We start from the raw sequence: 24,019 nt of genomic DNA, 5'->3' as shown, positions 1-24,019 counted from the left end.
TATTAAAGCATTTAAAGAGTTTTGGGGGAGGGTGGGATACTTTTGAATAAATTTACATGCTTAAGAAACATTCAGGAATGAGATTTAAGATTAGTTTATTTAATAACCATCTCCACAATAACCAACATTCAGAAGTAGCATCATCACAATATTTCATATCAGGATACAATGATAGAATCTGAGACACAAAGGCTATATACACTACATGATTAAGAACCAAATGATGAACCAGATAACTAGTGAATAATTTTCTCTTAAGATAATTAGCTAATCAAATTATTCAAAAGACACATTTGATGCATTACAACACAGTAGAAAATTATTTTCACAAGGCACGTTTATTGAACAACAATGGGACTGTCTTGCATGCAAATAGTCCCATGAGATAAAAGCAGCATTGAAATTACAACTATCACAGTTTAGTGGTAAACGCGTTAAGAGTACCTGATGTAACAACGATCGTACAGAACAATTATTGCTGTATTTATTGCTTTAGTAAAATTTAATTATGTGCATTTATCCTTATAGATAGGCATATTCAAGCAGCATATGGACAGTAATCTCTTCATTCACACTTGCATTAAATCATCCTGTTAAGGAGTAGTAGTTTGCATAATCAGTGGTATTGTAAAAGGGGAAACAAGCCATCTTGTGTAATCGTTCAGTGTTTTGATCAAAATATTTCCCGGTCCCTGAAAACCAAATTACTGGCTATTAGAAGGTCCCATCAGAGGTTTTATAAGAGCTAGTCCGTTAGGGAATTGTGTTGCTGGAAGTTTCCGTCACCTGTATACTGCATCTAGGTTTATACTAGAATAAATCTGGTTGAAATTTCATGCTTCCAAGGCTTATATTAGTAAAATGATGTTTAAATGATTTAAAACTGCAGAAGTCAAAGCCATTCTCAGGAGAACTGGTATGTGGGAAACAAAGACACCGCAAGGCTCAAGTTTGACATTTTTGCTTGTACAAATAAGAAAAAAAAGTTCAAGAGCATTTCACTTCAATAGACTAATGAATTTAACACTAAAAGATCATTTGTTGTTTCTGCTATAAAATTGGAAATTTACAATCTGTATCAAGTAGAAACAGTTGATTTAAACCAAAATGAGCCCAGGTTGAACCAATACTTTTGTGCCCCAAATTTAATCATGTTTTATCAATTTACTGACAAACATAAACACAACTTTACCTGGTCGTGAACACAGTTTGAACGCCTGGTGCACCTGCTGATCTCAAACTGCAGCCTTTTCAACAAATAGTTTACAATAATCCCCACCATTTGTGCACAAGCAGGTCATCTCCGTAGCCTGTATCCAGGAGGCGGTTTCCACATTCTTCCCAACGGCACACCTCACCCTTGTCCATCACCACAAACTTCCACTCCACAATGCTCTCTGCAGGCAGGCTGACAACAGTGGCCCAATTCCCATCCTTGGCCCTCTCGAGCAGGATGAATTTCTTCCAGTTCCCTAGCTCTTGCTGGCTCCCTGTGATGGCCACCTTCTGGTGTGGTGAGTGGGTGAGATAATGGATGCGGAAAGTCACATTGACATTCTGGGACATGGGCTGGACTGCCACAACTTTTTTGCCATTTTCATGAACAGGGGAAAGCGGGATAGCCTGTTTCACATCATTCAAGGACAGAGATGCATCTATACAAGTAGCATCTGTGACAGAAGCACCTGGATGGTCCGCTTCAGTAGAAACTGGCTCAGGTTGTGTGTGGTTTTGGGCAAAAGGAGGGACAGACTGGTTCATCCAGGGAAGAACTTGGTAGTTTCCATCTGTGATCCATTCATTATTGTCCATAGTTGCCTCCATGATACTGATTTCAGTCTTTTCATAGTCCTCTTCCTCCTTGTCTTTCTCTGCCCTTTCCATCTTCTGATTGAGTTCAACAACCTTGATATCAGCCTTCATGTCTGTTTTCACTGCGGGCTCATCGGTTAAGCTAGTAACATTGGCTGCCATCTGCTCTATAGCCCAGTCCATCTCTCTATAGTAGCGATCCTCAATTTCATGTCCCAATATGTCGTCGTTGGCTGCTAAAGAACTGTCATTAGCCCAGTCAATTTGCTCACTGAGGGACTGCTGGGAAAAATATGATGGGTAAGATCTGGATATCACATTTGCTAGATCTTCATTCATGGCAGATCGAGCCTCATCATCAAGGAGGCTATTCTGAGCCTCAGTGTGCTCTTCCAACTGTGCATCATCTTTTACTGTGAGAGCCACGTTTTCAGTTGGCATTTCATATTCACTGATAACATCTGGCAAATCAGGGCTGACAGTCATGCTTGAAATTCCACTCTCACCACCAAGACCAGAAGATGACCAAGTCGGCTCACTTTGCTCAAAAGAGGGCAGTGGAATCTGAAGTACAGGAAGTTTACCGTCTTCAGATGTGACAGGAGCAGCCCCACTGGTGACTCCCAGAGCTTGGGAAATGTCATCTTCATTTATGTTGCTTTGCGGTTGCTGTTGATCTGATGACAAGCTGGAGATTTCCCCAATGCCAGAGATTTGGGCCTTTGCATCATCGGCTACACTGCTAGAATCACCATTATCAGCGTTTTCAGGTTCGATCATATGGTTCAAACAGGGCAGGGTGTGGTCCAGTACTACACTTGAAGGATTACCTTCTTCATCACGTGAGGCAGTGGGTACTTCCTCTTTTACATCACCGTCTTGATTGCAGGCAAGCTCACTTTCATTGTTTTGTTCAGCCAATTGTAGCAGGTGACTGTTGAAGTTTATATCCGCTGAATCACTCACATTGTCTTCATCTGCATTTTGTTGAAAGGATAGCATCACCTCATGACACTGGCCCTGTAGCTTGGTTACTTCAACAAACACTGTGGAGCTGTTCCCAGCTTGTTGAGAAGTCAGTTGGTCATCTACCAACTCCTCTTTTGCTTTCTCACCACCACTTTTCTTTCCTTCTTCTGGAATATGGTGATTGTTGCTATAATCATTAGAGAAATCAGTGACACCTTGAAGATTCTCTTCTTTGAAATAACAAGCAACAGGTATGTCTTCAATATGAACAATCGGTTCTTCCAAGTTGGCCTCTGTGCTCTTTGAAATGTCCAGAAGGTTTTCCTCCTCTTGACTGGCCTCCTTATTCGACAATTCCATTTCAGTATGCACATCATCATCTTGGCCTTTTTCTTGTAGTACCTAGATGCATAAAATACATATGTTTAATCTTTAGGTCTTAATGTTTCAGTCACACAATAGTTAGAAAAATATGAAGGATTAAAGACCACCACCAAACTAGCATTTCAGCTCAACTAATGGAGAATATGTAAACTACATAGAGATTTTATCAAGTCACTCATTTCCCCATTGCAAGTCTTTGCCCTAAACCAGGGGTGGGCAATTCCAGGCCCCGAGGGCCAGTGTCCCTGCAGGTTTTAGATGTGTCCTTGAACAAACACGGCTGATTTAAATGGATAAATTAGCTCCTCAACATGTCCCGAAGTTCTCCAGAGGCCTGGTAATGAACTAATCATGTGATTCAGGTGTGTTGACCCAAGGTGAGATCTAAAACCTGCAGGGACACCGGCCCTCGGGGCCTGGAATTGCCCACCCCTGCCCTAAACTAACCTCTGAGACTGCACCCAAAGAACCAAACAATCCAAGCATGAAACATTAGCTAATCATGTGCGGTAAAGCTGTTTATGTTTGCACTCTTGATTAATCCAATAATGAAGCCAGAATGTTTTGAAATGCTTTACAAGCAATGTTTTGGGGCAAAATCAAAATGTGTGTGTGTTTTCTCTTTTTTTTTCCCCCCATTTTGTTTTTGTTTAAATTGCCCATCATTGGGGAATCTATGCATGTGGTCTTTATGCTCAACCATAGAAAATGCTGGCGAGCTGAGACATTCAGATATGGGCTTTACCGAAGGGAAAAACAAAACCCCAAAGCAAGCTCCTTTGACTACGATGACCTGGATGACTGAGAACCTTCACAGACAAAACCCCAAAACATTCAAAATGGCTGCCAAGTCACACCATCACTTTAGCCAAGCTAACCACTTCCCAGCTTTTGACCAATACAGAGCAAAGAAAAATTAGATGTAAAGCCATCTAAGCAAAACAGGCATAATTGCATTAAAGCTGAATCGGTGGTTATTTTGCCTGTGGGAACAAATGACTACAAATCCAGAAAAGCTGAAGCAATATTAGTGTTCATGCTGAAGTTGGAGTTTAACTTCTTTAAATCTGTTTGACTTTCACTAAATAAAAAATCCTGATTGTTTTCAGACCCCAATATCTCACATTCAGTAAAAACAACCAATAATGGGTTGGTGATAATTTGAGGGTTCAAGACCTTTAACATTATTTCACCACCCACTGGTAGCCAACTTCTGTCGTTGTCATTAGCTGGGTTTCTAATCAATGGTGCCTGCTGTTGTTGGGATCTAGACAGAAGGGTAACTAAACAATAGAATGCATGTGCCATGGCAAAAATTTCATGAACAGTGGTACTCCAAGACAATCCTTCATTTACCAAAAGTGAATTTAATTGTGGCAAAATATGCTTCAATTTGTAAAGATAACCACGTACCTTCAGTTCTTCTTTGTGGCTCCGTATCACCTCATTTTCACCTTCCTCATCAGCATCCATCATAGTGCCATCAGTTTCCACATCAATTTCAGCACCTTTGTCTTCCTCCTCTGCATGCAGCTCGGCTACCTGCTGCACTGAAGCACTGTGCTTGTTGTCTTGTACCGAGTCACTTTTGGGTTGACGGTCAGGTGACGTTTTTTTCTCAGCAGTGAGACGCCGATGCCTGATTTTAAGAGTAGTATCCTCCTTCACATCTAAAGAGCCTTCAGCTTTCACAACTATGACATCAGGAGAAAGAGACACACAAACACACGCTGAATATTACGTTTATTTTGATTTATTTCTAAAATGTACTGAATCTGACTTGCATAATCTAGATCACTTCATACATTTTAGTCAGAGTAGATGAGAAGTGACCCAAATTACAGCACTCTTAAAAATTAAAGTCATTACTAATCACTGGCAGTCATTTTATTAAAATGGTCTATTAATATTTGACAGGATGAGTAGCTTGTACTTGACAAGTTTCTTAACGATCAGACATGAGTCAAGCAAGATGATTATTTATGTATTCATTCATTCATTCATTGCTGGAACGTATCAATTGTTCCATTCTTCATGAAATAAACACTCTTAAAAGTAAGCAGCACAGTTCTTTATCCATAACCTCTTGCAAAGCCTCAGTCAATTGTATCTCAGTTTGAGTGTTTCTGTATCAAATGTTAAAACGCAGACTTGTTCCAGCTACATTTCTTGTGCCCATTCATTTTGAGATATCATGGTGCTTCAAACAAACACTGAAAGTAATTAAAGACACTTTGCATTGTTCCTGCAAGAACAATTCATATAACAGGCGAGACCCTCCAAGGTTGTCCCTTCTGGGTGTTATCTTACTTTAAGCTACTAATGCAACAATGTGTGAGGAGCCTTTTTCAATTTTGCAATAATAATAATAATAATAATAATAATAATAATTAAAAAAAATAAGTTTTTGGACATCTGCCTGAGATTTTAGAGCTAATCTTTTGTATAAAACAAATTGGTTTCCTTAGCCGTGACTGTGACAAGGCTAGAAACCAGTATACTGTGAGCTGTAGTCCATTATGGGCTGCTTATAGTGTTGTATTTCAGAAAGAAAGGGGAGTACGCTCGGTTTTGACGTCTGCGCGCACGCAGCTTAAGCTGAATCTACCACCAAAGCTACGAAATAATAATATAGATCAAGTTATACGTAAATTCCCGCACTAATTAACTGCAGCAGCTCGCAGGTTTTAACGTTTCACCCGAATCTGTACCTGTTGAGTCCGCCGAGATGCGCAAAATCTCCGGGCTCGGCTCCGGCTCCTGATCCGGCGGTATAAGCGTCTCCGCTCCGGCGTCCCTGCTGTCACTGTCGGTGCTTGTGGCCTTTCTCCGCTTCCCCCTCATTGTTCGGTAGATGATGAAACCTGCCACCATGGACACCATGGCTATCACGGCCAGAGCCACGGCTGGGCCGTGCCGCCCGATCATACAGAAAAGCGAGGCCAGATCCACGCGTCTCTCCAAACCCACGGTGTTGCTATTTTTCACCGGCATTACAATCTGTAATTAAAAGGAGAAGAAGGAGAATGAGCCGTTCTGCTCTAATATCGGTTTAACGGCCCCGCTGAAAGCTGTCGCTGTTAAAAACTCACCACGCTCTCCCTTCCACGTTTCAAAGTGTAGTGACCTCTTGAAGCTACCAAGCTGTGAACGGCTGCAGGTGCGAGCTGTTCATTGGCTGATTGGATCACGGGAGCGCAGAATTCATTGATAAAACGCAGACGAACCACTGCACACTTTCATCGCTGCACACTTGAAAACGGACATGACGAGGTGGGCTGATAGGATTTAGTACCACTGGGGGGGACTCAATATTATTTGATGAGACTATGTAGAAAGCCTGGGTCTGTATTTAATAATATTTCTTCTTCATGAGAAGTGTTTCTGGGATCAGTGCGTCTTTTTTTAATACTTATGACAGAAATTGATATAATTAATTGAGCTTTCCTTCACGTCTTCCATATCTGAACGAGGGTCCATGAGCTATATAAAATGAGACCGGTGAAACGTGCAGGCCAACGTTATTGATCTTGTTACACGACATCACCAGTGACCAAAAATTGCCGTGTTCTGTGTAGCGTTATAGTTGTTACCTAATGGTGATAAATCCACGAACTGGTACATCAAATAACTGATAAGGTGACTATATATATAACGTACAAAATTATATAAATATGGTGGTCTATATATATATATATATATATATATTTTTTTTTTTAAAAAACGTTGTTATATTAAAAAAAACTTGAGTAGCAGCTACACCTAGTGGAGAAATGGAGAAATGACTTGAAACTTCAGGAAACCTAGATATTTTTTCTGCCGTCGCCTCCACTGCAGGAGTTCAGACAGGAGTTTGATCTGCCTGGAGGACTGAACCCTCAAGCCATCACCTGCCACCTGTGTCCAGATGGGAATCTCCACATCCAGGCAGCCAAAGCTCCGTGTGTTGAAGAGGCTGAGAGAGAGCTGACTATCAAGAGGAGCTCAGAGGACAAAGCACAGCAGAGTGTGTGTTCACAGGCAGAAGACAGCAGGACAGAGACACACAGCAGCACACAGGACAAACCTGAAAACATGGACTGATTGTTGTTTATACGAGTGTCAAATGAAACATTTGAATATATTTTTTGAAATATGAATCCAATAAATACAAATTTCTTAAATATGAATCCACTTTTGCCAAACCGTTTTTAACTTGTGCTTAAGCATATATTCAATCCAAATTGTTATAACATTTTATTTTCAAGTCAAAATGAAAAGAAAAATTTCATTAAATTGATCTTTCATTTGATTTGCAGTAATTGAGAATGAATGTAAAGTATAAAAAAAATGAAATTCAAACCAATAATGAATGATTCACTTAAATGTGTTTCTGGTCGAGTTTTCTTTTCAGCATACATCAACTGTTTTCAAAATAGGAGCCTTAATTTTAAAATATGAGTAACTGTAAACACAGAGACATCAGCTCAGTAGGCAATCCACAAAGACATGGAAAATTAAACATACAAACATACAAAGGACATTGTTATTTATAGAAGTTCAATAAGTCTTTTTATTTTAAATTCACTTTCATTCATTAATTTGAAGACATTTGTGCAAACATTCAAGCATAAAATAACATTGATTCAAAGATGCATTTAATCATGTTTAATGTCAGTTTATTTGTACTTTAAATATTGTTCAAAATTATCATTCACACTACAGCTAATAATTACTTTCACTGGTAAAACCGTTCATGAGCTTAACCAGCTGAGACTGTTTGTCTGTTATTAAACTGTGAGAAATGTAATGAGCTATGATATAATCCAGTCTACCTGTATGAGAACTTGTTTTACAAACAAAATAAGTGGTTTCAAAGATGACGTTTATTTTTTATACTCATCTGGTCCACCGAACCCCAACCACCCAGGAGAAATTGGAAGTTCATCCCAAACCACTTCTGCACTGTCAGAAAATTAATTCTAGTAGCAAACTTCCTGATGGAACAGGAAAGACTGAGTGAAGTAAGCACTCCTGGGAAACAGCTCCATCATGTGGAGATCTGTGGCAAATGCAGGAAAGTTCCTGAAGACTCTGGACGTCCTCCATTTAGTATATATAAACTGGGACAGTCTCACTGCTGAGACAGAAAGCAAGACAAGCAACACCAAGAAGACAACAGACACCTGAACAGTGTTTCATCTCACAAGAAGAGGACTCAACACTAAACACACTGAAGATGCTGTGCTCTCATGGAGTCCAGTCTGCACTCAGTCCATTCATGGATTTGTACTGGCCTGTACGCAGTCTGTGGCCAGAGATCAAGCCTCTGTTCTACCAGCAGGATCTCCTGCAGAGAAACCTACAGGATCTGCACAGCAGTCTGGAGCTGATGGATAAACTTCAACACAGGATCCTGGAGGAGACAGAGTCTGTGCAGCCAGTTGCCGTCCAGCTGGAGAAAGAGGGAGACAAGTTTGCTCTGATGCTGGACACTCGAGGCTTTTCCCCAGAGGAGCTGTCTGTCAGGCAGGTGGGCAGGAAGCTGAGAGTCAGTGGCAAGACAGAGAAGAAGCAGGAGGACGGGAAAGGCTCGTACTCTTACAGACTGCAGGAGTTCAGACAGGAGTTTGATCTGCCTGAAGGACTGAACCCTAAAGCCATCACCTGCCACCTGTGTCCAGATGGGAATCTCCACATCCAGGCAGCCAAAGCTCCGTGTGTTGAAGAGGCTGAGAGAGAGCTGACTATCAAGAGGAGCTCAGAGGACAAAGCACAGCAGAGTGTGTGTTCACAGGCAGAAGACAGCAGGACACAGGACAAACCTGAAAACATGGACTGATTGTTGTTTATACCAGTGCCAATTGAAACATTTGAATGTAATTTTTGAAATATGAATCCACTTTCTCTTTTAACTGCTTTTATTAAATGTATTACCATGGGTAACCAAGGTAAACCATGGTTTACTCTTTTGTTCATAATCATGCCTCAAAAATAAAATCAAATTTTTACTCATATAATTATTTTATATTATAAACCTTTAAAAATAAAACTGTTTTCACTGAAAGTAAGAAAATGTTAAATAACCACTATTGTTTCCATTTTGGACAATTGCCGCACATGCTTAATATTCTAAACTTTCAATAGAACTGAGTTTACAGACAGTCAAAAAGCAAGTATGTAGATGGATTCTATGTTTAACTAGAAAGAGTCAATGAAAAGTAAAAGACTGTAAAATTTTTAAATATTTCTTAAAGTGAGATTTTGGCCTTAGAATAAACGTCTTTACTTTAAAAATAAACATCAGCAGGAATTATATATAAGTAGTATAAAACCCTGATATATCCACTAGATGTCACATTTAGACCAATAATGTCCACTGTGCTTGTCTCACTCTGTGCAACGAGCAGTTTGTTTCCAAAAAGAATCTTTGAGTTGATCACAGGGTGATCCATATGGGAGGACCTTTGTTAAAGTATGATAACAGGTACTTAGATCACTTTTTTTAGACTCCATTATCAAGAAGCATATCACCTTGAAAAGTAGATCCAGAGTATGAATTGTAATACGCAAATGTTTTGTTCTTATTCTTGTGAAGAAGAAATCTTCTTTTGTGATAATGTTAATAATGAGCAGAATTATCCTACTTTATCTTGTAAAAAGATGCTTGAATTTCACATCATCCAACCCTCCCTGGTTCTCTCCCCCATCATCCTTGAAATAATTCTAATGTTAGCCAAAGCACTAACCCAGAACAATGAAGCCGTTTTAGTGCTTTTCCATTGTATTGTTCACAAGTTAATGTCACCTATTACCTTCGGTATTTGGTCTCTCCCCCAGCTCCAGACTGTCAGGGCTTTTCTTTCCCAAGATTAAATGGAGTCCCCGTAAACGTGGCAAAACAGGGGTGGAGGACCACAGAAACATACTTTGGGCACTTACTCAGCTTGTGCATTATATTCTATTTGTGGCACTGCCCTTTGTTTTTCAGGCTAGTGTTGACAGATTATTTATTTAAGAGATCTTTAAATATCAAAGGTCTATTCCCATAATCATTCCACTATCCCTCCCTTCTTAAAAGTTTCTTTTATCTCATCTCCTGTTATGTCCTCCTTTCTTGTCTTGTCTTCAACATTTAATTCAATTCAATTCAATTCAATTCAATTCAATTCAATTCAATTCAATTCAATTCAATTTTATTTATATAGCGCCAAATCACAACAAAAGTCACCTCAAGGCGCTTCATAGATACAGAGAAAAGCCCAACAATCATATGACCCCCTATGAGCAAGCACTTTGGCGACAGTGGGAAGGAAAAACTCCCTTTTAACAGGAAGAAACCTCTGGCAGAACCAGGCTCAGGGAGGGGCGGCCATCTGCTGCGACCGGTTGGGGTGAGAGAAGGAAGACAGGATAAAAGACATGCTGTGGAAGAGAGACAGAGGTTAATAACAGATATGATTCAATGCAGAGAGGTCTGTTAATACATAGTACTTTACTACTCATTTATCTGATCTCCTCTTTTCCTCTCCTCTTGGTATAGCCATTATGCTAGTTTTGGCAGCACATTAGAACCTTTACCGATTCTTCATCACTCCTGTTCTCTTCCCCCCCCCCCCACCCTCCCCACCCCTTTTGTTCCCATCCAATTCCAACACCCTCCTCTATCATCCCTGCCCTCCTTTTTATTCCTCACATTCAGTGCATCCATGTTTTTTCCCTTGTAACGCTTCCACTCCCTTCCCTCCTGTTGTCGACATTTTAACTGACTCCTAATTGACTGGGTGTGTTTAAAGCAGACAGCTTTTATTGCTATTACAAAAGCCAGCGAATCTATTTGGTGTGTGCAAAAAATGATGCAGACACCATGGCGGAAAAACACGTTACAAAGCTTCAGCACAACATGGCACCTCATTAAAAATGACAATTATAAAGTTATTAAAGGTTGTATTTTGCCGACTCTGGTGTCAATTATTTTGTGCTTGACAATCAATATACAACTACAGTATATTTCAAAAAGGCAGTTTTGCTGCAGATTTGGCTGAACAGTACTGCACAAAACTTGAATTTTTTACATTCTTTTTGCAGAATTTGGATTTACTGTATTGTAAAGAATTTTACAATGGCATATTTGAATAATATTAACTGTATATGTAAACAATATTTGCTCTCAGTATAAATCTGTTTAGCACTGCAATGCAGTTATATTTCATTTCCTCTTTGTTTTCTTTATAGCAGTATTTTGTTCTTTTTGATGTAAAGACAGCAAAATTGATATGTAGCTGTTCAGGACCTGTGCATTAACCCATAAGACATTGTTTAAAGAAAGCTCTATTAAGATACACTTTGGGGAATTCTGATTTTCTGGTGGAGAAAATACTACGGCTTATACAGATTTTAAGCAATCTTTTTAAATCCATGCCTTGTCAGCTCTGAAAAAATTGTGCTAAAACACTACAAACACACTGCAATGATTCCTGCAAAATGGCTAGCATCCATAAAAATACCATTGAGTAGCAGTAAAACAACAAAAACAATAATGTTAAGGATTTGATGAAAGTAGCTTTGAAGAAAAGCCAACACCTTGCTTTTGTGTTTTTGAAATAATAGGTATCTTTCATCATTCCATCCATCCAGGGCCATGCTTGAGCCCACATAGGTATCTGAACTGTTGACATGTGATATGTCGAGAGAGGCATGGAGAATATTCATCATCTTTCATATATTATAAATATATATTGATGGATTAAAAAATACAATGAGAAGCTTATGGAACCTTTTAATAGGGTTATACAAGCCATAACATGGAAAGAAGAGCAAAAGACTAAATGCAGAAAGAACAAAAATCACAAGTGACAAGTGAAGACAGGAAACAGATGGTCAGTGAAACTGATTGAAATACAAATTTCTTAAATTAATTTCCTTGGAAAAGAAACATTTACTGATCTTACAAATGTGTATTTCATTTGCAACACAAAACATACCATTGAAAACATGTTGAAATTTTTTTCCCACTGTTTACAGTAGAATCCCCTCTTCTTTTAACAACTGCCTTTAAATGTCTGGGAACTGAGGAGATCCGTTGCTGGACGTTTGGGAGAGGAATGTTGCCCCATTCTTGTCTGGCAAGAATTCTAGCTGGAGGATTCTAGCTGCTCAACAGTCCTGGCTCCATTTTGTCATGTTTTTCATTCCATGATTCACCAAATGTTTACAGTTGGTGGAAGGTCTGGACTGCAGGCAGGCAAGTTCAGCACCTGGCCTATCCTACTATGAAACCATGTTGTTGACTATATTGTCTTTCTGAAATATCAAAAGCCTTCACTAGACATCATCTGCAGAGATGTGCAAGCTGGTAATTCCATAGGCACTGATGCAAACTCAAGAAGCAGGCTTTTGAACTGAGGGCTGATAACAAGGATGGTCCAGCTGCTTCCATGTTTTCCAAAAAGAATTTCAACAACAGAAAGATTGTATGCAGTCTGTGAGCCTGTGCAGTTATTTTCATGACAGAATCATAACTGTTTTAAATGCAGTGCCACGTGAGGGTCTAAAGAGCACAGGCGTCCAACATTGATTTTGAATTTTGAATCTTAATTTGGTGACATTATGAGACATTTCTTCACAGACTGCTGAACTTAATCCTTAAATCGGATAAACTTTGTTTCACTAAGAGGCTCTTTTTATATCCAATCCTATTACATGTTGGTGATTAACCCAACAACTTGCAAAATATCTCTTCAGCTGTTTCTAATTAGTACCATTTGTCCCTCCTAGGGTTACCCCCGAACCCTAACCATTCTAATTACCCCATCTCAATTGTTTTTAGGTGCTAATATAACACCTACTTAGTATAGTTAGACTAGGCTTATAGACTAGATTCGAGAGAAGTAAAGGGGATTTGAAAGAATTGAATGTTGAACAGCCGGCAGGTTTATTACAGTTTTACAATGATACGATAAACAATTATAGATAACAGAAAAGAGCACTTTTTAGAAAATAAAAGCAAAATAAAATAAAAGGCGTAAGTCTCTTTAGACATAACTGCTGATGAACAGGATATGGTGAGTTCGATAGCTTTTCCAAGTAACAATCCATATGGAAGTAAGTGGTTTTGTTCTTGGTTATCTGAAATCCTGCTAGTTGAAGTGGTTCAGTTTGTAGATCTACTCCTGCATCCAGAGTTTTCACAGGGTCTGGCTCGCCATCAGTATCTGGAACCAACTTTGGGACAGGCTCCAGAATCACAAAAAACCCAGTCTGCATATACAGTACAGAGCAATGAACAAAATAGTTCTTGCAGTTGTTTCTAAATAAAATGAGATGTCATTCAAAATCAACTACACTGTTGTTTTAACATAGTTTTTATTTCTATGAATTCAAATTGTATTGCTTTACAGAATTCTGATCAAATATATTTATATACCCATGTGTAATCAAATTATGAAATGTTTGTAACTTAATTAATTTAAGCAACTTATTAATATGAATAACCCATAACTGAAATGACAAAGTGCATAAAAGGCACTGATTAACATGTACAACTAAAAGAAAAGTGCATCTTAGTGCATTTGTGTTCTTAATCAAATAGGCAGTAAAATTAAAAATATAACACTCAATTTCACACACAGTTCAAATACTCCAACCGGCTTTAGATTTTTCTTTTTTTCTTTTTCTTGACAATGTTGCAGTGGTTACCACGTGACTTGCTCTGCCTTGTTTAGCTTACTCAGCAGCTGTGCTTATGTTGCATTCACGGGACTACGACGAATTACGGTGTGTTCAAGGGGTGTTGGAATATAACGCGAAAAAATACTAATAAATATGTCTATAGGGGTTACTCTAACATCCCATTCAAAATGAGCTGATATATTCATAAAAAGTTTAATTTTCTCATTTCAAACATTTGATATGTTTTCTGTGGTTTGTTGTGAATAAAATTAATATTTGTGAGATTTGCAAATCATCGCATTCTGTTTTTATTTATGTTTTACACAGTGTATGAGATTTCTTGAAGCTGGGGTTGTATCTGACCCCAGAAAATACTATTATTTACATAAAAGTTCAAATGCTCTGGACTAGAGAAGTTGTGGTGAAAGCACTGCATATTACTGACTTTTTTGTGATTGTGCAAATTGTTAAATACACAATATAGACAAAAATATTGAACCTCACCATCATCTACGAATCATCTTTGATTCCAGGTGCTTTCAATCCCATGGCTGCAGGTGTATAAAGTCAAGCACCCAGCAATCCAGTCTGACTAAAGGGCTTTAATTTTGTTAATCTATATTTAAAGGAGTGACACATTATACTGGAAAAACCTTTCAACAGGTTTTTTTTTCATATTTTAAATAAATAAGAATCGTAAATAATACCAAACAGGAAATTTATAACTGCATCTCAAAAATCCAGTAACTGGTGTAAATTTAAAAACATGTACAGACAAGTTACAGTACATGTAGGTAGGTGAATAAAATGTAAACTCTGTGATACTCTCTGTATTTGTTTTATGGTTTATTATGGTTGGTTATGAATCTTTTTTCTTCCTTGTTTTTATTTTTCTCTTTTCCATAGCTACTACTTTTGGAAAGACTATCAAAAACTATTAGTGGCCTGGAACATATTATTCAGTGCTTGTGTTTTGTGTCTGTGCTTTTTTTATAATCAGGTACGTGATAAGTTTCCCTCAGTTACTTATTATGGGAACCTGTTATGCAGGGAAATGTCAAATATTTCTATAAATTAGGCTCACAAAGAGAGTCTTCTATAGCAAGTCCTTGGCTCTGCGCAGGCACACACACACACACACACACGCACACACACACACACACACACACACACACACACGTGCACAAAGTTGCACATGTTTCCTGTGTGTCAAGAGTCTCTGGTATTTGAACAGATGTGGGCAGACTAAGCGTGCCTAGATCCCCCCTTCTGACCCAAATGTGCACTTCCTGCACCGAAAGCTAACACCCAGGGAGAACAATCGTAGTCTGTACACTCTGAACACATGCACACACACATACAGAGCACAAACACACAGTGAATGTTGTTTTCGGATGAGGTGGAAGTGAGAGTGAACTAGTGTTACTCACCCAGGAAATTCACCACACAAATATTAATTTTATTAACCACAATTGGAACACTTTTGAAGCTTCTGTAATGTGATATGTCACAGCTGAGAGCAGAAATTAATTTTGAAAGTCATATCTGTGTAATAACTAAAATGTAGAGAGCCAGTTCTCAGATGGGAAATGCATGTTATGGCAGCGTTTCAGAGTTCACATTCTTTACTTTCCCCTGTGTGTCTGTAAGCGTGTGTTTTAGTAACAGTGAGACATCAAGAAAATAAAAGGCGAGATGGATTGCTGAGGTTAAGCACGAGGAGAGGTGGGCAGCAGAAACAGAGAAAATATGAAAACAGTAGAGAAGAAATATGAGAAGTACATTGAAAAACAGAAGGAGAGTGAAACAATAAAGCTGTCATAAGTTAAGATAAAATATAGCGGGGAATACACAGAGCATGATAAGCCAATATGTAATTAAGACAAATTAAATGAAATCAGTGGAAATAAATGAAACTGATGAACAGAAGGACAGCGAAGTGTGGGAACTGTACTGCATGTAGAGAGACAGCAAATACAGAGATATGGAAAGAAACTGAGAAAAAAAACAGGGAGCAGGAAAAGAAACAGACATAGAGGTCATGGACTGTAAGCTGAATTCGTGCCAGTGAGGCAAAATGGAAAGCTCAAGCCAGAGTGAGTAAGGGAGGAATGACTTAACCACGCCACCCACAGACATCAAAATGAAACTGCCCATTTTTATCCTTTTCTTGCATAAATGTGGTCTGAATAGCTATCCATCAAGCTCAAATAAATGACCTGGGATTTTGAAAACAGGAAGAAAGAGACATTTTTGCTGCTTGGCAAGTTAGCAAAAGAGAACTGCACAACACAGGCAATGAAATGTGGAATTATTGCACTGGAGTTCAAGTGACATTCAAAGACATTAATTAAGGTTAAATTTGAAATCAATCAGATCAGAGGTTGAAACAGGATATCAATAAAGCATAGCCACAAACAGCTGTCTAGGGGGCATTTGAATCCAAACATTTTCTTTAACCTTGCAGCTGAGGGATCAACTATGGATTTGAAAGCTATGATGAGGTCATAAAATCTTTTTACATGAGTTGTTCTTCAGAGCAAATATCTTTTCCAAGAAAAATCTTTTCTTCTGTGAGTACATTTCCAGTAGTAGAAGTGCTTTTGCTTTGGGGCAAAAGGAGAAAAAACAAAGAGTGAAGTGACAGCAGAACCAGCAGAAAGCTTTGGGCTAGTAGAAATCTTTTTAACCATGATAATACTTGGCTTCAACACTTTCACTGAGTCTGAAAAAATCTCAACAATCTCAACATGGTGGATTATCATGTATTTATAGTGCCTGACAACTGTGGAGGATTTAACCTCTTGGCCACATTTGTTGTTCTGACATTTTTCCACAACTGAGATTACAATAATTATTTGACAGAAACATCCTCTCAATATTAAGCTGTAACACATTATTATCCATCCATTCATTTTCTTCCACTCATCCAATTAATGGTTGTAAGAGCCTATCTTAGCAAGAGGCGGTGTATGCCCTGGACAGAGTTGACACAGAGACAGACAACCATTTCCACTCACGAACAATTTAGAATCACCAGTTAACCCATGCCTCTTTGGACTGCAGAGTGTGAGGAGGAAACAGGGGAGAACATAATAAATTCTACACATTGGGGCCCCAGCCAGCTGATTTCAACCCAAGACCTTCTCGCTGTGAGGCAACAATGCTAACCACCAACCACTATGTTGTGCACTACAGCACCACTATTAGTAGTAGCAGTAGTAGTATGCATGTTGCTATAAACGTTAGCCAGTTTTTTTCTGATAACTTTGCACTGTATTGCCTCCCTACAAAAGCAAGATGGTGAAAAGCAACATGCTAAACTTCACACACAGAAGTCTTTAAAATAGCTGAAGCCATTTTGGCTACATCCATTTTCTATATACAGTTTCTTCAGCTAAGTCTGTTGAAAGCTGACCTAGTTTAAAGTTTTACATTGCTGGAAAAAGCAACCAGGGCCGAGTCCCAGCTCCCTTTATTTAACCCTTTAAGACCTACCATAGAACAAAGTCTGCCAGAGCTTATCTTTATATTTTTACATGCTGTAGTGCCATTTTTGGGAGCATTTCAAGTTGCTAGACATCAATACAACCATTATAGCCCAAACTTTAATAATATGTATGCATTAAGTGCATAATAACTACACAAATTGCAAAAAAGTGCAATAAACTACAAAAAAATTGAAAATCGTTTTTGTTTTGTTTTTTACATATATTTCTAGTTTTAAATTTAAGAGGCTTATCCCTCAAAACTGTAAATACAAAAAAGTTGCACAAAATAGTTTCCAACAGCAGGAAACTTATTTTAAGTGTCTTCATAGTTTTATTTTTGAGATACACCAATTTTTATATCCTTCAGGAAAAATGAAAATAAATATAAGAATGCAAATTTGCAAAAAAAAAAAAAAGAAAACCAACAAAAAACAGCATGTGCATCAAAATAAACTATTTCCAGCAGTGCAATTTGAGTTCTAAGCATCCCAGAAACTATTCAGAAAGTCATAAAGTCAAACATGACTTTTAAAAACACCAGTATAGGCTTATAAGGCCCCAAAGGTAAAAAACTACATTTTCTGCAAAAATGACGTCCCTTCCGGTTTTGGGCAGGTAATGGCGGACATGCGATAGTTCGTGCTGACAACTTATGAAGTTTTACGAACAGCTGATCAGATCGGCAAAGCGTGTTTCTGGAATATTATGTTTTTGTTGCTTCAAGTGCTTTTTATGCAATTTTTGCAAAGCTATATGTGGAAGGAAACTGTGACCTAGGGCAAGCTAATGGCATAAGATGTAAGTACAACTTCTCCAGTTTCATATGCAAAAAAATATTCCACTAGCTTACATGGTTGCAGTTCTACAGGGGTTTAAAACTGACTGGTTTTAAAGAGTTAATGTGCACAATTATCCAGTACTATCATTATATACTAAAACGCAATTGTGTGTGTCTGCATTAGTTTTCACTAGAGTTGTTTTCCAACTCTGTCTTGGAGACAGCATACCTATTTGACTGAGTTCACCTTCTTGGCTTAGAACATAGTCAAAACATTTCAGTCCAGTTACTTCTGTAACACTGCTTACGGTGTTTTAGGCATTGTCACTATATTCCTGGGCCTCCAGTTTGACATGTCTAATGTTGCACCCATCATCATCACTGATGGCATATGTGTGGTATGGGTCTGTTGTGGGTGTGAAGTGGTCAGTGTGTTGTCCCTTACTTCTATACTTTACTTCTTTAAAATTTTACCCATCAAAATGAAAGGGGAACTGTAACACACAGCTGTTGTTCTGTGCCTGTCTGAACCATTAGCAACTGGAGTTTGCTAACTTCTGACTCTTTTTTTGTTTCCCTTGCATCACCTTTTGAACCCACCAGATTATCCAAGGTGATACACCCACCTGCCTCATTTCTCCCAGTCACCCAGTCAACTCACCTTTTCCCTCATTAACATTACAAGAGCACTCCAGATCCACTCCAGCTGAGAATTTAGAATTCCAGCCATACCTTTTCTCTTCTTGCTCTGAACTCTTGCCTATTTTTTTTTTTTTTATCTCTGCTGCCTTCATTTTCTTTGCCAGTCAACTAGTCAACCTGCCAGCATTTTATATTGTCTGTGAGCTTCTGATTTTGTATTTATTACTAAACCCCCACATAGATCCTCCTTCTTGCTTTTCTGACAACCCACTTTGATAGCTATATTAACTTGTGTTCTCATCAATTCTTGATTATTTTTTTGCTTTTTTGTTGGCATCTGACACCTCATCTTGTATCCTAGTCTAATAACTCTCAACATCATTTTCTCCAGGTGTGGAAAGCCTTGACAGACTGTGGGTGGCTAGTACCGTCAAGCTTGTTAAAACAGTCCCAGTTAGCCTACAAACCACAGTATGTCATGGTCGTGGTCTGTCACTGGGATTTGAGGGGGTTTTGGAGATTTTTATATGTTTTGTTGTTGTTGTTGTTGTTTTTTTAAATTCTTGCCTACAGCTGGTTTCTATTTCGTTTACTTGTGGTTCCTTGTTCTGTGTTTTTCTTGATTATTTTTTAGAGATTTTGAGATTATTTACACACCCTAGCATTTATTCCTCTTCTATTTAAGTTTTACTCAAGGTTTTGTAGATTCCAAGCCCCCCTCCCCCCCAGCTGTTTAACCTTTGGATGTTTTACATCACAATAAATCCTACCATCCAGATGATCCACAGCTGTGTCTATTATTTTCCTCCAATGACCTAACCCCTATTTATAAACTAGTGAGCTGCATTGATTACATTAACTGCTGGATCTCTTGAAACTTCTCAGAAATGAACAGAGACGAGACTGAAATATTTGTTCACATTTATCGTCCCTTTCTCTGAAACACAGTGAGCAAGTCAGGACAACTTTAACCAACATACACGGAAACTGAAACATATTATCCCAGTACTGGAGTCATTTTATTGGCTCCTAGTTTTCAATTACCTTTAAAATCCTTCTGTTAGTTCATAAAACTTTCACCGGTTTGGACCCCCACTGCATGTCTGAGTTGTTCAGTGTCTATAACCTGATTAGACCTCTCAGGTGCAGACCTTCCAACTATTCCCAGAATTTGATCTAAGTGAACTGATGATGCTTTTAGTTACTGTGATCCTGTTCTTTGGAACAAGCTGCCTGGTGACCTGAGGTTAATTGAAACAACAGACTCAAAACTTAAACTTATTTTTTAATTTTCACAGAGTTGCATTTAATTACTGTGTTTGTGCGTGTGCGTATGTATGTTGTAGTTTTTGTCTATTTTGTTACTTCAATTGCCTTAAGGCATTGTACACCTACATAGGTTTTTATGTTTGTATCTCATGTTAAGCACATTGAGTTTACATGTAAAGAAATGTGGTATATAAATAAAACTGCCATTGTCTCACACATGCTGCATTTGGGTCCTCTCACCTTTAATACACACCTTGTGACACGCAATTAAGGCGCAATTAACCAATAGGTTTTAAAATAAACCTTAATTAAGACAATTAAGAAAAGAATAATAACTTTGTGGTATTTCACCAAAAAGGCACATAACAGATTTATAAGATTTGTGAGAATTTGCTGCTGTGTTTTATCAGTCTCAAATGAATTGTGCTGACAAACTTTCTTCCATAACCACTGTAGTAAAGTCCAAAATCCGACCATAAACCAGTGCAGTATACAGCTCAGTTGACAAAAACAGCCATGTTAATGACATTAACAGAGTGACTGCAACAAGAAACCGATTTACACAGACAATGCCTGTGTGTATGTGTGTGTGTGTATGCATATGAAACTGTGAAAGACACATTACATCACTGTTTCCACAGGAAATCGTGTTTCCAAAACCCTGGTTTTCCACTCTGGAGTCTACCTCATACACAACTCACTTTTCAAGTGTCTCTGTGCCTCTGTGCCCCACACATGATACTGCAATTGGGAGCAGGGAACTAAATCAATTTAACTGAATCTTCCAGTGTTGTGTGTCCAGTGTTGGGAAGGTTACTTTTAAAATGTATTCCATTACAGAATACAGAATACATGCCCCAAAATGTATTCTGTATTCTGTAACGTATTCCGTTACGTTACTCAATGAGAGTAACGTATTCTAAATACTTTGGATTACTTAATATATTATCATGCTGTTTACAACTACATGAATGTACTATTGCTGTGATTTATTACTGTTACTGAAGGTCCGCGGCTCCGAACCGTAGTAAAGGGACCTCTGGCTAATACGGTGGGTTCTGTGTCGGCTCGTAGCCGAAAAATAGCTTTACTTTGTTGTCTGGGTCAACTTTGCTTGCGAGAGACAGAGAGAGGCGTTGAAAAGCTGCTCCAACAGAAGTTATTGTTTTTGGAGGAAAACACGAACACGGTGTACAGTCGAGTCTTAATAGCTTACTTACAACTGGGCTCGTCAGGCACTCTTCTTGGCTGCAGTGGTTATTATTATATTTACATGCTTCCAGCTCCTGTTTTTGCTCAATGACAGCTCGTACTTTTCCTTTTTCTCCCTCCCTCGCTCACAGACACATAACGTGTATGGCAGTCCATTCTCCCTGCAGCACGGACTACACTGCCTATGATGCTACATTCTTTAGAGCTACACCTGTAGCATTCTGCCTATTAGCTTAGCACAACAACAACAGGCGCTCTCTCACCCAGGAAACACGCAGAGAGAGAGAGCGTCACCCTGTAACCATGGCAACCGTAACGCTGCCGCCTGGAACAACAGAATGTAGCTGTCAAACAAAACCCAAACAGGCCTGACCCGCCACAATATGAGACAGGGAAGTACCGCCGTGTAATCCATTTATTTCAACAAAGTAACTGCATTCTAAATACCACCTTTTAAAACGGTAACTGTAACGGAATACAGTTACTCATATTTTGTATTTTAAATACGTAACGGTTATTAAAAAAGTAATCAGTCAGAATGACAAATTATTAAATAATACAGGAAGAGTAACAATACATGCTAAACAGGAATAGTAAGATGAAAGAGAGAAGAAAGAAAAGAAATACATAGAGTAACTGATAGGCTAACAATAATGAAAAAGAAAGATGTGCACAATGTTAATTTTGTGAAATCGAACTTATCAAGACCGCAGTTACTTCATCATAACCTATCATACTGATACTGGATAATACCGCAGTTGTACCTTGTCATACTGGTGATTCAGACAGATAGTGGTGTTCTCTCTGGGAAAGACAAACTGTGAGTGAGAGTGGGCACGTGGAAAATGAAACAGAGGAGAGGAAGGGAGGAGGGAGAAATTATACTTGTGCAGTTAATTATACTTCTTCCTGTCCTCGACCCTCTTGTCCTCAAGCTCCTGACCTGGAAACTGATCATGGTCTGCTGCCATCGGGGATGTCGCAATCCTTCAAATGCTTCTCAGAGTGAGGACAGAAGAAGGTCCCAGTGAGACTTTGAGCAAGGAACCACAGCTGTATCCTCTGTAAAGATTTAACGGATGGCAACACCCATACAGTCTGACATAGTTAGTTACTGGTCTAGTGATCTGATTGGACTGTACAGTGGAGACTTTGGGAAACACGCAGGACTGTCTGGTTCAAATACAATATTTGCTGTATACAAGCAGCGTCCCAGTTATAGTTGCTCCTACATTATCAGGAATAAGAACTATATGAGGCCACAATTACTATATCTGTCCATGGGATTTGTTAGTTGTTACTGAAATGTAGGATTCTATTATTATTATTCTTTGCAGACATAATAGCACCATTGAGACCCTGCATGCCAAGAGCAACCTCTGGCTCCTGAATGTGGTGTTGTTACTTGTGAGGATGTCCCATTTGGTAAATGTAGTTCCTCTTCTCTTTGTCTATGTCTATCTATCTCCTGAAAGCTAAGACACACATGTAGTTCACTTCAAGGTATCATGTCACATAATTTGGCTGCAAGATATTACTTTTGGTCTACAGATAGTAATAAAACTATGAAAGAGAAAACATATTGTTGTTGACATTTAGTAAAATTTGTAGAGGGAGACTAGTTTTATTTTTTTATCTACAAGCAGAGACTTGGAGAGAAAACCAGCAAAGGATGACTGTGGGATAAAGGAACACGCTGTGTTTTTCCCCCTGACCTCAGACTGAACCAGTGATGAAAGTGATAAAAACAAAGAGTGCCAGAAATGTCTATGGGACCAATAATTTACTCCTGTTATAGAGACAAAGACCTGGGTAAATAGAAACTACAGGAGACTAAAGGACTGCTGGTATTATTAATACTAGCCTTTGGGATACAAGGGTAAACTTTTTGGCATTTTTTCTCCTTTGACTATCCAATTTAAATTCTATTTGTAGGAAAACTGTTGCATGTGTGAGTTTCCAGTTGATTGAAATGGTAATCTTGCAGTCTGATAGCTGATAGCTGTCCGCAAGCCGCCTTCTTGAATCACTCAAGAATTCTCTCTTAATATCAATAAACATCAAAGCAAGAAATTTCTAGCTAAAATAGTGTTCAGGGTCATGCACACCAGTCTCTCTTTCTTTCCCCTTTCCAGCCACAACCTGTTTTTTTGTCACATACAGCTATAATACTTTCTGTTGAATGGTTTTCTTCACTTTTAATTCACAGTGATACAAGTGAATTATTTGAGGGGTACAAAAAATAAATTCATTTTATTTTATGTCCCTTTCTCCCTAAAAGGCTCGGCTTTGTTTGCCTTGGCCAGAATATATGTTTTCATAGGATCTCTGAACGTGACTCAGCTTTCTTTCTGAGAGCAGAACACATCTCATTCAGCGCTAGCTCTTTGTTTTCTTTTTTTTACTACCTGTGGATTTTTTCATGAGAATTTGAGTTGCTTAACAAAATACTAAAATTTTGAACAAAATGAACAAAGTTTACAAGTGGATAATATGAGTGTAATCTCACACAATACAAATGAACACCAGTACTTCCTTTTACTGAGTTATTCAGTAATGTTGTTGCTAAACTGGTTATTGTGGGCATGTTTTTTTTTTAATTCTGAAACAAAATGTCATTGTAATGAAGCTCTGTGCATACATACAAACCAATGGATAAACAAACATTCACAGTCCAAACAAAGAAAGTAGGGCAGTAAACAAGGATTTTCCTCTGTAAATAATTACATTTGTGATGCATAAATACCTTTCTGTACAGCATTGTGAATTGTGTAAAATAGACACCAAGGTCAAATACTGAGCATTGCTGACC

The 24,019-nt window shown here is 38.5% G+C and overlaps 2 protein-coding genes across 2 annotated transcripts; one reads left to right on the top strand and one right to left on the bottom strand.

Annotated features, from left to right (window-relative positions):
- Positions 1–78: 78 nt before the first annotated feature.
- stbd1 (starch binding domain 1) lies at positions 79–6,392 on the bottom strand. Its single transcript, XM_085165908.1, has 4 exons — positions 6,258–6,392; positions 5,877–6,165; positions 4,579–4,859; positions 79–3,183 (listed from the first exon to the last, which is right to left on the bottom strand). The coding sequence occupies exons 2-4, from the start codon at positions 6,157–6,159 to the stop codon at positions 1,264–1,266; spliced, it is 2,484 nt and encodes an 827-aa protein (XP_085022034.1). The 5' UTR covers positions 6,160–6,165; positions 6,258–6,392; the 3' UTR covers positions 79–1,263.
- Positions 6,393–7,848: 1,456 nt separating this feature from the next.
- On the top strand, positions 7,849–9,165 carry LOC146514554 (heat shock protein 30-like). The gene has a single exon (XM_085165941.1). The coding sequence runs from the start codon at positions 8,384–8,386 to the stop codon at positions 8,984–8,986; it is 603 nt and encodes a 200-aa protein (XP_085022067.1). The 5' UTR covers positions 7,849–8,383; the 3' UTR covers positions 8,987–9,165.
- The last annotated feature ends 14,854 nt before the right edge of the window (positions 9,166–24,019 follow it).

Source organism: Neolamprologus multifasciatus, chromosome 7 (assembly GCF_963576455.1).
Source record: "Neolamprologus multifasciatus chromosome 7, fNeoMul1.2, whole genome shotgun sequence".
Classification (NCBI taxonomy): Eukaryota; Metazoa; Chordata; class Actinopteri; order Cichliformes; family Cichlidae; genus Neolamprologus; species Neolamprologus multifasciatus.
Note: the sequence above shows the minus strand (reverse complement) of the source record. Positions and strands in the feature narration are given on the sequence as shown.